The following is a 16,093-nucleotide window of genomic DNA, read 5'->3' as shown; positions in this document are numbered from 1 at the left end:
CCCAGAGCATCGGCTTGTTTTACAATATTTGTAACATAATTTGGCTACTGTATGGCCTCCAACTATGACTTTATGGATGGTCAGTCCTTTGATTGATAGTGTTTTGTATTTGAGAGTGTTACTGAGGTTATTTTAACTCTGCCAGAGGTGACCAGTTTCGATTCAGGCCCCTGTTTCAATACAGCTTTAAGGGTAAAGCATAAGTGTAATTCATTACAATATTTACATTTTTGAACATAAAATGTACCCGCATTGCCGACAGCTAAGGCTGAGCAGAACTCAGATGTAAGGGAAAACCAACCGCAGGAGCGACTGTGGTGAATAGGAATGAGGCACTATGGATTGAAAACATAGGTCTGTGCACCAAAGGGACTTAAAGGGCAGTTTGGGACACCCACATGTAATTCATGGCTCACTCAGTTCAGCCCATAAAGCATCAGGAAATCCCCCATTACAAACCCAAACCACATAAGCCAATGCTATCAGTTCAAATACAACGCCCTTCCACAAGACATGTTCAGAGGCCGAGAGTGATCTTACATGGCGCGCGTGTGTGTGTGTGTGTGTGTGCGTGCGTGCACATGCGTGCGTGCATTCATGTGTCAGTTCTGTGCAGGGTGATGGTGGAGAGACCTGACAGACGAGGGGTGGGGTCTGAAAGTGTGTGTGTGTGTTTCTGTAAGAGTTGGTGCACACGTTCTGTGAGTGTCTCCTTTTCAGTAACAGCCTGTGAGGGTTCGCGTTTAGCCTTGTTCCCACACCCTCCCCCTGCTCTGCTGTAGCAGAACAACACAATGTGTATTATGGTCCTAGTGGTGTGACAGTTACCCAGGGTGTATTATGGTCCTAGTGGTGTAACAGTTCCCGGGGTTTATTATTGTCCTAGTGATGTAACAGTTACCCAGGCTGCATTATGGTCCTAGTGGTGTAACAGTTACCCAGGCTGCATTATGGTCCTAGTGGTGTAACAGTTACCCAGGGTGCATTACGGTCCTAGTGGTGTAACAGTTACCCAGGGTGTATTATTGTCCTAGTGATGTAACAGTTACCCAGGGTGTATTATGGTCCTAGTGGTGTGACAGTTACCCAGGGTTATTATGGTCCTAGTGGTGTAATAGTTCCCGGGGTTTATTATTGTCCTAGTGATGTAACAGTTACCCAGGCTGCATTATGGTCCTAGTGGTGTAACAGTTACCCAGGGTGCATTATGGCCCCAGTGATGTAACAGTTACCGTGGGTATATTATGGTCCTAGTGATGTGACAATTACCCAGGGTGCATTATGGTTCTAGTGGTGTAACAGTTACCCAGGGTGTATTATTGTCCTAGTGGTGTAACAGTTACCCAGGCTGCATTACGGTCCTAGTGGTGTAACAGTTACCCAGGGTGTATTATTGTCCTAGTAATGTAACAGTTACCCAGGGTTTGTTATGGTCCTTCACAAAGCTCCCATTGTTTCACTCCCCGGCCCTTTGATGTCGCCACGCTTTCGGAAAGCCATGATGCTGAATGACAAATATGGTTCAAATACACATCTGTTTCACGCCATTGTGCTGCATGCTGGACAGACAGGCAGAGAGAAGGACAGGCAGGCAGACAGAAAGACAGGCCCACACAGAGGCAGGCAGAGAGGCAACATGTCTGTCAATGCAATCCAGCATGGATAGTCTGTCTTAGAAACTGGCAGAATGGAAAGGCATTGAACAACAACTTCATTCATTTGATAATTATGTGGAGGGCTTGAAGCAGTTGTTTGATTTGTCTGCATCAGATTCAGTATATACGTACAGGAGGCAGTAGTTACTGTTAAGTTGTACATTATCAAAGTGAATGAAATAATAAACAGGAAGCTGAGTGAAAGGATTGAGCCCATCGTGTCTGCAACATCATACGCACAAATACAAATAACACAAGCCACAGCCGATTATATATAGTGTCTATCCATCCATCCATCTTCTCCCGCTTATCCGGGGCCGGGTCGCGGGGGCAGCAGTCTAAGCAGGGATGCCCAGACTTCCCTCTCCCCAGACACTTCCTCTAGCTCTTCCGGGGGGACACCGAGGCGTTCCCAGGCCAGCCGGGAGACATAGTCCCTCCAGCGTGTCCTAGGTCTTCCCCGGGGTCTCTTCCCGGTGGGACGGGACCGGAACACCTTCCCAGGAAGGCGTTCCGGAGGCATCCGAAAAAGATGCCCAAGCCACCTCAGCTGACCCCTCTCGATGTGGAGGAGCAGCGGCTCTACTCTGAGCTCCTCCCGGGTGACCGAGCTTCTCACCCTATCTCTAAGGGATCGCCCGGCCACCCTGCGGAGAAAGCTCATTTCGGCCGCCTGTATCCGGGATCTTGTCCTTTCGGTCATGACCCAAAGCTCATGACCATAGGTGAGAGTAGGAACGTAGATTGACTGGTAAATCGAGAGCTTCGCCTTGCGGCTCAGCTCTTTCTTCACCACGACAGACCGATACATCGACTGCATTACTGCAGAAGCTGCACCGATCCGTCTGTCAATCTCCCGTTCCATCCTTCCCTCACTCGTGAACAAGACCCCTAGATACTTAAACTCCTCCACTTGAGGCAGGCACTCTCCACCAACCTGAAGTGGGCAAGCCACCCTTTTCCGACTGAGGACCATGGCCTCAGATTTGGAGGTACTGATTTTCATCCCCACCGCTTCACACTCGGCTGCAAACCGTCCCAGTGCATGCTGAAGGTCCTGGTTAGAAGGGGCCAACACGACAACATCATCTGCAAAGAGCAGAGACGAAATTGTGTGGTCCCCAAACCTGACACCCTCCGGCCCCTGGCTGCGCCTAGAAATTCTGTCCATAAAAATTACGAACAGAACCGGTGACAAAGGGCAGCCCTGCCGGAGTCCAACATGCACTGGGAACAAGTCTGACTTACTGCCGGCAATGCGGACCAAGCTCCTGCTTCGGTTGTACAGGGACCTGACAGCCCTTAGCAAAGCCCTTAGCATATAGTGTCTAATCATTCTTAATCCAATTGTACACAGAGCGTGAATCTATCTTACTTGCACAGACCAGAACATCCCCGATACAAGGCTGATGCCCTTCTTATTTGGCTTTGATTCTTATTCTGCCAAACATCTAATACCAGGAGGCCACCAGCCATCCCATACCACCGAAGGTCAGCCACGTATATCGACTGTACATGGCTATCGCTGATTGTCTCTGTCTATACATTAGCATTTGCATTTCCTGTATATTGTTCATCCAGTCCGCTCATGTCTGACGTCAGAGGAAGTTCCTAATTTGGGCGGTTCAAAATGGATACTGTAAGTAGGTCTCTATGTCCTCCTGTGGTCAGGCTTCACGAAGCAGTTTTGTGGTGTTTGAGACCGGTTATATTTGTACTCACACTTGACTCAGCCTCAGACCGTGAGGAGACGTGAGGTCTTCCAGGGACCAGCCTAGTAATAATCTGCCCATGGCTATGGGGGGGCTGGGGGGTTGGGAATGTAATCCTGAAAAGGAAATTGAGCGGCAAAGTCAATATTTGTGTTCTTCACAGACATCCTCCACTGTAGCCTATTTAAGACCTTGAACCCTCAGAGGCTGTGTGTATATGCGTGTAAGTGTGTCGCTTGCGGTGGGGCTGATGGTGGTGTGGGAGGATGGGTGTGGTGATCCTGACAAGGGGGGACAGGTGGGGGTGATGATCTGCACCCCAACCAGATGTAGGGGGTCTTTACAGAGCTACTCCCTTTGCCTGGTTGGCTGAATTCCAGAGGCCTTGCAGTATGGGAGTGGCTGACCAGAGACGTGTGTGTGTGTGTGTGTGTGTGTGTCTGTGTGTGTGTGTGTGTGTGTGTGTGTGTGTGTGTACGTGTGTGTGTGATATATATTGTGTGTGTGTTTGTGAGTGTGGATGTGGGCAGGCGTGCGAGAACGAGCATGAGTGTGTGTTTTGTTTTTGTGATGTTTTCTGTGGCACACCTATTGAGAACAAACTCGCCGTTTTCCCTGTTCCTCGTTTTATTCTCAGCCAAACATCACAGGTGAAAACACACCCATCCACTGCCTGCTGGCTGAGGAGCATCTGTTTCTAATTTTTCGCTTTTTCCCTTCCTCTCTCACAGGCTCTCCTGCATTACGTCTCCACACGCTTCCCCTCTCTCTTGCTCTCTCCCCCTCTCTCTCCCCCTCTCTCTCTCTCTCTTGCTCTCTCACTCTCTCCCCCTCTCTCTTGCTCTCTCTCTCCCCCCTCTCTCTCTCTCTTGCTCTCTCTCTCTCCCCCTCTCTCTCCAGCCCCTTCCTTGCTCTTTTTTCTTTTTCTTTCTGTCTTTTCAGGGATGGGGTCAAAAGTAATGTATTATAGAGGAATAGTGTGTTTCCTAAGATGCGGACCACATCACAGAGATGAGAGAAGGCCAAAGATGCCTGTTTCAGTTAAATATCTTTGCCAAAATGTCCATTATACTGTTCACCAGGTGTTTGTAATATATCATTATATACATCATTGGCTCTCTGTGACCTGCTTTGTCGAAACGTGCCGTTATTGTGGTAAGAAAAACACCCAAATACTGACCCACGGCAACGTTTGGCTTTCAAAGACCTTTATGGAGTAAAAATTTGTATGCAACGTGCTTTGTGGGGTCTCCATAACAGCAGTGGGTTAAAGTAAAAGCAGCCTTTGGTTTGGATGTGGTTGGGGACACATTGAAAAGGGTTTCGTTACACTTGGCTTCACCGAGTGCATCTTCAGAAAAGTGTGTTTAGATGTTGTTTTGTCAACGCTGCATTTGGACTGACGCAGTCCTTTACCTTTCTGCCTGTCCAGACGAATCCTGCCCTCTGCAACCGCAGTTAAACGGAGGACCCCTGCTGCCCCCACCCGGGCCCCCGACTCCCCTGCCCGCCCTCTCCACCTCTCCCACCTCCGAACCACCCCAAGCCTCCTCCGTGTGTCCCATGCTGACCTCCCTCACCCCTCCTCCACTCCTCACCCCCTCCTCTGACTCCCCCCCGGGTTTCGGCCCCACCAACCCAGACCAGAGTACTGGCTCCGGGGCTCCGGAGACCGAAGAGGACAAGGCCAAGAAGCTGCTCTACTGCTCCCTCTGTAAAGTGGCCGTGAACTCCCTCTCTCAGCTGGAGGCTCATAACAAAGGTAAGTTGAGACCACGACGTGTTTAAGTAAACCAAGCCCTCATTCAGGAACGTCCCGGTTGACATGTGTGGAACAGAACTGGAGTTCGATTTTCGTTGCGTGTCCTGAATTAACGGGAACTGAAATGGATTTGACCCTGGACCCTGCCGGCTGGCCTCCGAGTGGCGGGTAGTGTCGAATGCCGGATTTCCTTGCCAACAACGCAGGGTGGAAATAGGGTTTGTTTTCTTTTAAATACTTTAAGCGGTTGCTATGCAGCCGGCTTGGCGTGCCAGATGGGAGGGACGAAAGAAAACAAAATCCCTTTAAAACTCAGCCATCTCTCCTCTGCCCATCCACCTGACCTGCATCGCGCCTCCTCCCATGCCAGCATTTAGATATCCTCCAGCGCTTTGATGAAATCAGTGTTTCGAGTTCAAACACAGATGAGGACGCCGCACTGAGTTGATGTTGATGACAAGATAAATGAAAGCTAATCATTAGGCACAAGCCATGCGGAACCTCCATGCAGAAATGAGGTGATAACCCTCTCTTCAAACGCGACTGTCCTTCCTGCCCGGCATGACTGCAGCGAGTGCCCCAGGGACGCGCGGCTCACTCTCCTCTCCCATCATGCCTTTACAAGTTCCTGTTCACCCGCACAGCGCACCGCCGTAATAATGACACAGAGATGGGGGGGGGGGGGGTCTCCCACTCAAACCCTCATAATACACCTGTGGGTAGTGCTGGTGGGTGGGGGCTGGGGATGGCTGTGCTCTGTTTCCAACCTGTCGGGTTTCGCTGAGGGGGACGTAATCCCGCCTTTTGGTTCTCCACTACTAGTGGATTGTTGCGAAACCCCGCAGGGCCACGAGGCTGTCATGAGGCCAGACTCGGGTTCCAGTCGTCTGTTCCTTCCAACTGCTTTGGCTGGGCTTCGTTTAGCCTTTCTGGTTTGATGAAATCAATAAAATGTACTGAGCAGTGCAATCCTTGTTGGTCTGCAGCTCCAGGCATTTAACGCCACGTAAGTATTTCCAGAACGAGCACACTTTTGTACATTTCCTCTGTCATCATTTTGGGGGGGGGGCTCTCAAGGTGACTGGTTTCACTCCCAGATTCCCTAAAGGTACCCCTCAAATCCACACTCGGGCGACATGGTAGGCTAGCGGTGAAATCGACACCTGTGGAGCGTTGGGCCAGTAAACAGAAGTTTGCTATTTCTGAGTCCCAATCCCTGTCAGTTTCCCCCCCCCGAGCAAGAGAGTGAACCCTGACTGCTGTAAATAAGAAAGTATTTTAGCATATATTCCATCCAACCCATTCAACCTTCACTCCACACATTATTACAGCAACCCCTGGGAGGGTTTTTTCATTGATGTTTGGAAGCTGTTGGGAAACAGGACACATAGATGAAATCATCTGTCTTCGTACATCACACGGGTGCATGCAAGCACTGCCTATGTCTGTACATGCGTCCCATACAAAGACCAAACACGCTACATAGACAGATATATAAAAGTCTCAGACAATCGGACAAGTGCGACAGCTGTTCACTCTGAGAAGACACACAGTCCTCATACGTCTGGAAGCAATAGCTTTCATTTCCAAAACAGCACTTTGAAACGTTGCAGACCTAGGACAAAAATAATGGCACATGTTGCACAAACCAACGGACAGACAGACCAACCAACCGGAGAGACAGACAGACAGCAATACAGACAGACAGGGAGAGAGACAGACATGTAGAGCGACAGAAATCCAAAAAGACATATATACTGTATATGTGTAGATAGACACACATGGACGGGTGTGTAATCCTACGTTTATACAACAGTTTTCCCTCTGTCTGTTGTTTAGAGACGTCTGTCTGTTTGTGTCAAAGCTTTGTGTTGTGACGGCTGCGCCTGCAGCACAGACCCTGGCAGGGTTCATCCATTTTCCCAAAATAGAGCAAAGATGCCAGCAAACACACTTATGGTCACAAGTGAAATAATTTATTCCAGACCTCGCTCCATCTTCTCCACTATTGGAGGAAGTCCAAATCTGTGCCCCAAACTGCAACGTTGTCTCTGTATAGGGTCCTACTTTTGACCACAGAGAGCCATTTTGGGAGCATCCAAGCTCTTGGTCAGACGGAGTGAAACAAGGCCTCTTTGGCTGTTGGGATTGGGGGAGGATGGGGGGGGGGAATGGGGGGAATGACTGGAATTCTTCTGCTAAGAACAAAACATGAAGGAACTCTTATGGCAGAGGGCCATCCGTGTAATGCAGGAAATCAGGCTCATATCTCATGTGTCACAAGACACAATACATAAAGGTTAGTTCACTAACGCACTAAAAACGAAGTGTTCTGGCACAGCAGCGTGCTCTGTCTAATGCAAACCACCACCAGGCAGTATGACACGCGAGAATGCATAAAACTGACAGCTGTTGAAGTCTTTGAAGATCAGTGGTCGTTGAGATTTATTTCACCGTAGCGTGTTACGTTTTTTTATTTTTTATTGTCGTATTCTGTTGTTGTGACTAACAACCTGAAGATTTGGCACGTTTGAAACAATATTACTGCCATCTAAATGTAAGGAACACCCCATTAAATCCCCTTATTCATGCAGTTGGGTAAACAGTACCTGTTTTGACGGTACACGGTCAGTGTAACGCAAGTGTCATTACCAGGCTATCAAAACCTTCAGGACAATGATAGTCCGAGGTTAGCTAGAGCCCCTTCACTTTTTGTAATTCCCCCTGGGTAACTGTTAGACAAATGTAGGTATAACTGCCCCAGTATAAAAGCCCCCCCCCCCCCCCCACAAGGATTTGGTTCTGCGATACATAACTTTTCTTTATTCACATTTTCGTGTGTCTGCCATCTCTAGAGACAAATGCTGAGACTTGCTTGCTAAGTCCAGTGTAAGGCAAACCATGGGAATGAGAGAATAACACGCATATTTTGTTCCATGGAACTTGGGAGGCTGCTGAACATACTGCTCTTTCATTCTTTAAAATGTGAAAGCAGTTCTATGGACTGTAATCTATACATGGTGTTAACCCCTGTCAGATAACATTAACACTTCATCCACAACAACAAAACGGTCTTTGCCATTCTGTGCCCATCGGTTGGCTTGCTGCTTGTGCAGAGACCCCATGTTGTAGTTCAGTCAAATCCAGGCTACTGTGGAAAACCACAGCACTAACAAACTGCAGCATTACCTTACCACCCTCTAGTGGTGAATCCACCACACTACAACATTACCGTACCACCCTCTAGTGGTGAATCCACCACACTACACCTCCTTCTCCTGTCCCGCTCCCCTCCAGGGTTTCCCCTGGATCTAGCATCGGCCCCAATGTGATTCTGATCCTAATGATTCTGATTCTAACATTTCTGATTCTAATGATTCTGATCCTAATGATTCTGATTCAAACATTTCTGATTCTAATGATTCTGATTTGGGTTTGGTATGTTGTGTACTGGTCCTCACAGGGTGTTGAGTTCACACGATGACAGGGTTCAGCAGCTACCTCAGGATAATTATTACTGGAATGGAGTACAGCTGCCTATGTGATGAGAATGGAACCGTTAAGGATATGTTAGTGTTGGGGCTGAAGTCATCCTGGACTAAAGACTGATGCTTTGCGTGTGTGTGTGTGTGTGTGCGTGTGTGTGTGTGCGTATGTGCTTGAATAACTGAATGAATGCATTTTAATTTAATTTTTTGACACTATTTTCTTTAAGTCAATTAAAGAAAACTTGTGTGTGTAGGTACCAAACATAAAACCATTCTGGAGGCTCGCAGTGGGCTGGGTCCCATCAAAGCGTACCCTAGGTTGGGCCCCAAACCCCCTGGGGAGCAGGGAGTGGGACCTTTGGACCCCAACACTCAGGAACGCACTTTTCACTGTGAGATCTGCAACGTGCGGGTCAACTCTGAACTGCAGCTCAAACAGGTGAGACAGGTGGAGTGTGCAGAGGATGTGTATACACGTGTTTGTGTGTGTGTGTGTTCGTTGTTAGGCAGTGCATGTGGGACCCTCTTAACTATAGGGTGAGAGAGAAAGGGGGAGAGAGAGGGGGAGAGAGAGGGGGAGAAGGAGTATATACTGTATATTTTCCTTTAGTCGCACATTCCCCTAACCCTATTCCCAACTGGAGACAGCTGGTTTTGGTAGCATTCCATTTTTACCACTGTATCTGTGGCAGTTGGTCTCCCATTTTCAGAGCTCAGTCAGCCGACATGTGTTGACCCTGTCCTTGTACAGTATGCTCCAGCATCACCCCGATTAGACCCACTCTGACACCACAGACCTGCCAACACTGATGGGTTAGGGCCAAGGGGAACAGGCTGTCAGAAAACTCAAGAGGTCAGAGTTCAAACCTACTTGTTTCTCTCCTTTTCAATCTGTATTTGTAGCACATATCTAGTCGAAGACACCGGGACGGAGTGGCGGGGAAACCCAACCCTCTACTCAGCCGACACAAGAAGCACCGGGGGGCCGACCTCACGGTAAGCTGTCGCCAACATGACCCAGAGAGTGCCTGTGGTAGATCAGGACAAAGTCTGAGTGTGTGACTAGATAATCTGGAGAAAGACGGTATTCGTTTAAGGTCCAAGGGGATTTATTCTGTGTAGTCCAATCTGCAGTGTTGTCCATCTTAGTACTTCCTGATACTTGGTACTTCCTGATACTTGGTTGAGCTAACAGTGTGATTAGAACGGCGTCGAAAGGTGCTTCGAAAGACATATACATCTGCCCAGAGTCTGCTGGGGCTTGTTGCAATACAGCAGGGCCTTAATTACAAATTGGATATCATTCAATTGGAGAGAAGGCAGAGTAAACATAAAAAAATTGTCTATTGTAAATGACCACACTGACAGAAGGTTTGGCGGACTTCTGAGAGTCCTTGTAGAATCCTTCCCCAAACTGCTGAAGCTGTAACTCGCTGAAAATATATAGTAGACACTGTGTATTATGAGATCAGAGGTCCTAACTAAATGTTATTTGTTTTCCTGTTTTCATGTTCACCTTCTGCCACTAAACCTGTGATCTCTCTCCCTCTTTTTCCCTGTCCATTTCTCTCTATCGTTCTCCCTATATATCACACTATCTCTCTCCCTCTCACATTCGCTCTCATTTTCTCTCTCTCTCTCTCTCTCTCTGTTTCTCTGCCTCTGTCTCTCTACTCCATCCCACTGTACCGTTCTTTTTCTTTCTCTTTTGTATATCCCTCCATTTCTCTCCTACCTTTTTCCTCTCTAGTCCTCTCTGACCTTCTCGAAGGATCTCTCCAAATGTTTGGGAGCAGGCCTCTTGCCCAGTCCGCTGGCAGTTGCCGCGGCGATGGCCGCCGCGGCTTCCTCAAACCACCAGTTGGCTCAGCTTCGCGCAGCGTCTTCGGCCCACCACCACCCACATCACCACCACCACCTATTACAGGGCCCGCCTCTCAGTCACGCCCTCCTAAGACCCGCCCCCGGGCCCATTCGCACCTCCCACGGGCCAATCCTCTTCTCTCCTTACTGACTCCGACCCCTCCACCTCGGCCAGTCAGGAGCAGCCACTCCAAAGCACACTGTGAAGAAATAATGAACATAAAATAAACAACAGCAATTCACGACAAAACAAATCATCGGTGAATCAAAGAAATAGAAGAAAAAAAAAAAACACCCGAAAGCAAAGAAAATGAAGAGAGTGCGTCGTCGGCAGGGAGACAAGGGACGTCCCCTTCTTTCCCTTTGGCTGAAACTCTCCCTCCGTCTCCGAGACAGAGCTACAGGAAGGGCATTAGGGGGAGAGCTGCAACGCCTTGGACAGACTCCCCTCTTCATACTTTGCGTCACTTCTCCCCACCACACTGTAGGATCCATCACTGCATTTAGCTAAAGAACCCGAGAATGGTGGGTCTTACAGAAACACACACACATACACACACACAGACACACACTCACACACACACCGCTCCACCGCAAAGACACACACACAGACACACACCGCTCCACTGCAAAAACACACACACAGACACACACCGCTCCACTGCAGAAACACACACACACATTGTTTCACTGCAGAAACACACACAGACACCGGTCCACTGCAGAAACACACACACAGACACACCACTCCACTGCAGAGACACACACACACACTCACACACCGCTCCACTGCAGAAACATATACACACAAACACACACACCACTCCACTGCAGAAACACACACAAACACACACACCGCTCCACTGTAGAAACACACACAAACACACACACCGCTCCACTGCAGAAACACACACACACCGCTCCACTGCAGCTAACCGGTCCAGTACTGTTTGTGCCGGAGACACTTTTTGAGTACATGGTTTGGTCATCGTTCTGGTCGTGTAAGGGCAGTGGGTTGTCCAGTGGTTAGAGCTTTGAGTCAGTAGCTGTTTTGAAACCCAGAGCTGGAAAAAAGTTTTAACTTCTGTCTGTGCCCTTGAGCCTAATTGTTCCTGTAAGTCCCTCTGGATAAGACAAATCTTCTACGTTACTAAACAAAAACAATAAAAATGAAATTAAAAAACAACACTGTACTCCTCAGCTCCCACCTATGCACCTCCAAACCCAGCGGAAAACTGTTCCTAGAGTCTCCCTCAAAAGTACTTAACAAACATACTAATAATTAACATGTGTAACTATGTATAACTGTGATAATACACCACAGTTCTGTCACAAATACAACCAACAACCTTGTTTCTCATTGATGATGACCCCTAGTCCTTCTCCCATTGGTGGCCAAAGTGCTTTTCCCATTGTTGGCCCTAGTCCTTCTCCTATTGGTGGCCCTGGCCCTAGGCCCTTTTCCCATTGTTGGCCCTAGTCCTTCTCCTGGCCACTCAGTGAGAGGTGAGAGAACTGAGACATTGTTCCCTAACTGTTATTCTTTACTCAGTGAGAGGTGAGAGAACTGAGACATTGTTCCCTAACTGTTATTCTTTACTCAGTGAGAGGTGAGAGAACTGAGACATTGTTCCCTAACTGTTATTCTTTACTCAGTGAGAGGTGAGAGGACTGAGACACTGTTCCCTAGCTTTTATTTCTGAGGCAGTGTTTGGTGAAAGGTTTGTGGAGTGCCAGAGGCCATTAGTGGACATCAAGCCCAGGCACTGCGAAAGAGACCAGCACGCGGCTGTGTTTAAAAATGGACTGAGACGACGAAGACAGACGTAAAATGTTAACCTGCTGGAATCCCAGCTAGTCTCACCACTGGTCTGTGGAGGGCGAGTAGAGAGGAAGTCGGCGTACGGCAGTATGCCATTACATGCAGTCCAACTGGTATTGTGACGCCACCTATTCACAGAGACCTCAAGATGCGTTACAGTCGTGTGTAAAGACAAGGGAGTGTGCTTGTGCGTGTCTCTGTAAGCGTGTTGGGAGACTGATTTGTGTTGGTGCGATAAAGCACCCCCCCCCCCTCTTCTTTCGTCCGTCCTTCTCTCGGTAGGGGTTATGTAAAGTCCACAGCACAACTAACTCACTCAGACACTCTACAGAGAGAGGCGGGAGGGGGAGAGAGTGGACAAGCCCTCCTGGATTCCCAGCACTGTAAGGTCATACATACCATATTTAGGACAGGCCTGGAACCCCCCCCCCCCCCCCCCACCTATCCCCCTCATTCCTCAAATGGAAAGCCATGCAATGCATATTATTCAAATTCTGTGTTGGTTTTTTGGTTGATTGGTTTTCTTTTCATAGTTACAAAATCATACGAGAACAAAGTAAGTCATGTACAAATTATGGAGTAAAACTAACAAAAAGTAATAATATTACGGAGGCCGTAGTTTTCCAGGTGCACTTGGGTGGAAGAGAGAATGATGGATTATTCACGAGTCTGTGAGGCACTTCAGTCGATGCAGTTACTGAAACTGAGACTAAAACTTGGACTGAAACTGAGAAGCTGAGTGGAAAAACAGGAGGAGACGCCTGTCCTGCTGAACAGTACTTTATGTCGTATTGGGTTGTGTTCAAAATGGAGGAAAATTATACAAAATCAGAGCAGCGAGCCGTTACTGCCAGAACCTGTCCAATGGGAAAAGCCTGAGTGTTTGTTGTTGTTGAAAACGTTTTGAAATGTTTTGCACTCCAATGAACACGCCCCCGACGGAGATGTGGGAACTGTGCCCTTCCATTGAGAAGCAACGTGCTTTAATGTCTTACCTTTGTTCGGATATTACAATGTAATGTGGGAGGACAGGTAACTTATTGTTAAGTGTAAACGATCTGTTGTTTCACTGCAGGGTCATGTACAGGTCTAATCAACAGGGTTAGGAGTTTTCCCTGAATGCAAAGGACCTCTCTCTAGGTCCTAGGTGTAAAACTCATCCGGTGAAACTCCGGAGAGTCCCCCTGTGTACTTGGATGCATTTTATTCCTGTCAGGTCAAATTATCAGATTGAACATCCCAGGTCAATCCCAGGTCAATGAAGGGGAAATCGGTGCGGCCATGTTTTTTTCCAGACCGTTCGGTCTGAGGTAAAAACTCTTGGTATTTTAAATAGGAAATGTGCCTGATTACAGGTCTGTGGTGTTCTTTATAGAGGAGAAGGCATTCGGTGGATATGGTTCATTAACAGGCAGACCCAGACATAAGTGGATTCCTCTCCATAATATGCATTTGCAGAGATCTCGACGGATTGGAGACGTAAGTATATTGCAAAGAGGCTATTTAGTCGTTCAGATGTTGCTGTTACCAGATTGCATTTCATCCAATCCTCTAAGATCCCCACAAGTGTGGAGAGGTTGGATTCGGGATCAGATCAAGGATAGGGACAGCGAAGACACTGGGCTTCAAATGAAAGGTCCCTTATTTAGCGGTAACAATGTCTGTTTTTTCCGATTGTGCCCTCGTACTTCTACTACCTTTTTGGACTCAAAAGGAATAGACCGTTGTAAGGAACACTGTGCTTACTGGACCATGTGCACGGCATCTCCAAGACGGAGAGAACAATGTGATGGGTGGATCACACTGGGTCCAGAGTCGGAAGCAGCCATTATCTTGTGAACAGGGTATGTAGACGCCAGGTAGAGAGCTGGGGGTTAAAGTTCGTCCGACAAGAGTTTTAGTTTAGTATTGTGTTTATTTTTTTTTTGAATTGTGTTTCATTTCCATGTGAGAGATACTTCTGAGTATTGAATAAAAAAAACCTTGATATGACCGAACTTATGATTATATATAAATGCCGTTACTTAAGAGCTGACTCGGAGTCAGCTTATCCACCACTGTGCTCTTTTTGGTTGACTTGAACTTGCCCTTAATCCCGATCTTGATCTCAAACTTGATCTTTGAATTTTTCAACTGTAGTGAAGTTAAGAAGCGTACTTGGATCAGTGCTCTCGTTCTTGTTGTTGTGTTTCATTACGTCTGTGTCCCAAACGACACCCTATTCTCTATGAGTCTATAGTGCACTAAACCCAATGGGCACTCTGGTCAAAGGTAGTGCACTAAACCCAATGGGCACTCTGGTCAAAGGTAGTGCACTAAACCCAATGGGCACTCTGGTCAAAGGTAGTGCACTAAACCCAATGGGCACTCTGTTCAAAGGTAGTGCCCTAAACCCAATGGGCACTTTGTTCAAAGGTAGTGCACTAAACCCAATGGGCACTCTGGTCAAAGGTAGTGCCCTAAACCCAATGGGCACTCTGGACAAAGGTAGTGCACTAAACCCAATGGGCACTCTGGTCAAAGGTAGTGCACTAAACCCAATAGGCACTCTGGTCAAAGGTTGTGCACTATATTGTGAATCGGGGGTCATTTGGGATGCACACTTTTCAATATTGTGTGTATTGAGAACTGCGCTCCCCATTCCCGACCAATCACAGACCAGAGAAGCCCTGGCTGGGACAGGAGTGACCTATCATGATAGAGAAGACAAACCTGAACATGCCCACACTGGATGTTCCATGGCATCACTGTTAGATCCACGACACGGGGAACACTCGTGTTCGTGTGGTAGTGACTCCAGGTGGGTGCCCACATCCTCATCACTCAAACCATCGAAAATGTAACGTTAGAATTCTTCATAAGACCTGTCGTCTGAGCTGGTAGCTGTGTGTGGGCTGTGGCCTTAGCCTTATTTCACACTTATAGTATCTCCAGGGGCCAATCAAATGGCATCCTGTTTCCCATGCACTCCCACTTGCCCTGGTGAGAAGTCGTGCTCTGAACAGCGGCAGTGGGGTGCCATTTGGCAGGCTTACGGAGGAATATATAGATGGAGAAAAACTTTGTTCAAAAATTATCTTGCCAATACATTTATTTTTTGAATTTCATCGTCAGAGGGGACAAATCAAGTTTGGATGTCGGATTTTAGCAATACTCAACTCATACTGGCTACTCTTGTTTATTGCAATAATAAAAATCAACAAATATGTATGTGAGTTAAATATTATCAATGTAATTTAAAATGAAAAATAAACTTTATGAAAATGCTGTTGTTGTCTGTCGAGGGGAAGCTAATGGTGGGAAAAAAATAAATGTCAATAAATGAATAAAAATCTAAATTGAAACCTCTGCAGCTTACTTGTGTGAGTCAAAGCGGCACAGAGTAAATATTTAACTTGAACTGTTGGAAATAAACATATTACGCTCACCGCAATACAAATGATCCCTGCTGAATGGGTGGTTTAATTGGCCGCACACAGACATTTTATATTGACTCACGGCGCTGTAATCATTTAGGCCTCTTGTCAGCTACACTGTTTTAAACAGAATAACCGCGTTTCTCCGTATGAATCAATACACGTCTCTGAGCGTTTCAGCGCATTGGCCACATTATCACATGTCCTGGGAGCCCGACTTGTTTGGAATCTGGCCGGATTGACGAAGCACTCTGTCGGGTCTTCAGCTACGCATTCACTCCGCTGGCGAATGCCCCGGTGCTCTCAGGAGAAACGGCCTCGCGGACAGTCCTGGACATCTGAGGACCTTGGAGAGTGCGTCATGAGGACAGAGAG

General features: G+C 47.6%; 1 protein-coding gene and 1 long non-coding RNA gene across 6 annotated transcripts in view; both read left to right on the top strand.

Moving 5' to 3' along the window:
- Positions 1-10,786, top strand: part of znf385a (zinc finger protein 385A) — a 102,711-nt gene extending 91,925 nt beyond the window's left edge. For all 5 annotated transcript variants that reach the window (XM_020051554.2, XM_020051553.3, XM_010875103.3 and 2 more), the window contains 4 exons: positions 4,800-5,129; positions 8,872-9,056; positions 9,521-9,613; positions 10,368-10,786. In XM_020051554.2, the coding sequence (XP_019907113.1) occupies positions 4,800-5,129; positions 8,872-9,056; positions 9,521-9,613; positions 10,368-10,631 (872 nt within the window). In that variant the 3' untranslated portion in view covers positions 10,632-10,786. The remainder of the gene's footprint in view (positions 1-4,799; positions 5,130-8,871; positions 9,057-9,520; positions 9,614-10,367) is intronic.
- A 528-nt stretch (positions 10,787-11,314) lies between these two features.
- LOC109616385 lies at positions 11,315-15,640 on the top strand. Its single transcript, XR_003782709.2, has 2 exons — positions 11,315-11,986; positions 12,039-15,640. It is a non-coding gene; the product is annotated as an uncharacterized LOC109616385 (long non-coding RNA).
- The last annotated feature ends 453 nt before the right edge of the window (positions 15,641-16,093 follow it).

Source organism: Esox lucius, chromosome 12 (assembly GCF_011004845.1).
Source record: "Esox lucius isolate fEsoLuc1 chromosome 12, fEsoLuc1.pri, whole genome shotgun sequence".
Taxonomy (NCBI): Eukaryota; Metazoa; Chordata; class Actinopteri; order Esociformes; family Esocidae; genus Esox; species Esox lucius.
This window is presented reverse-complemented; position numbering and strand designations above follow the sequence as displayed.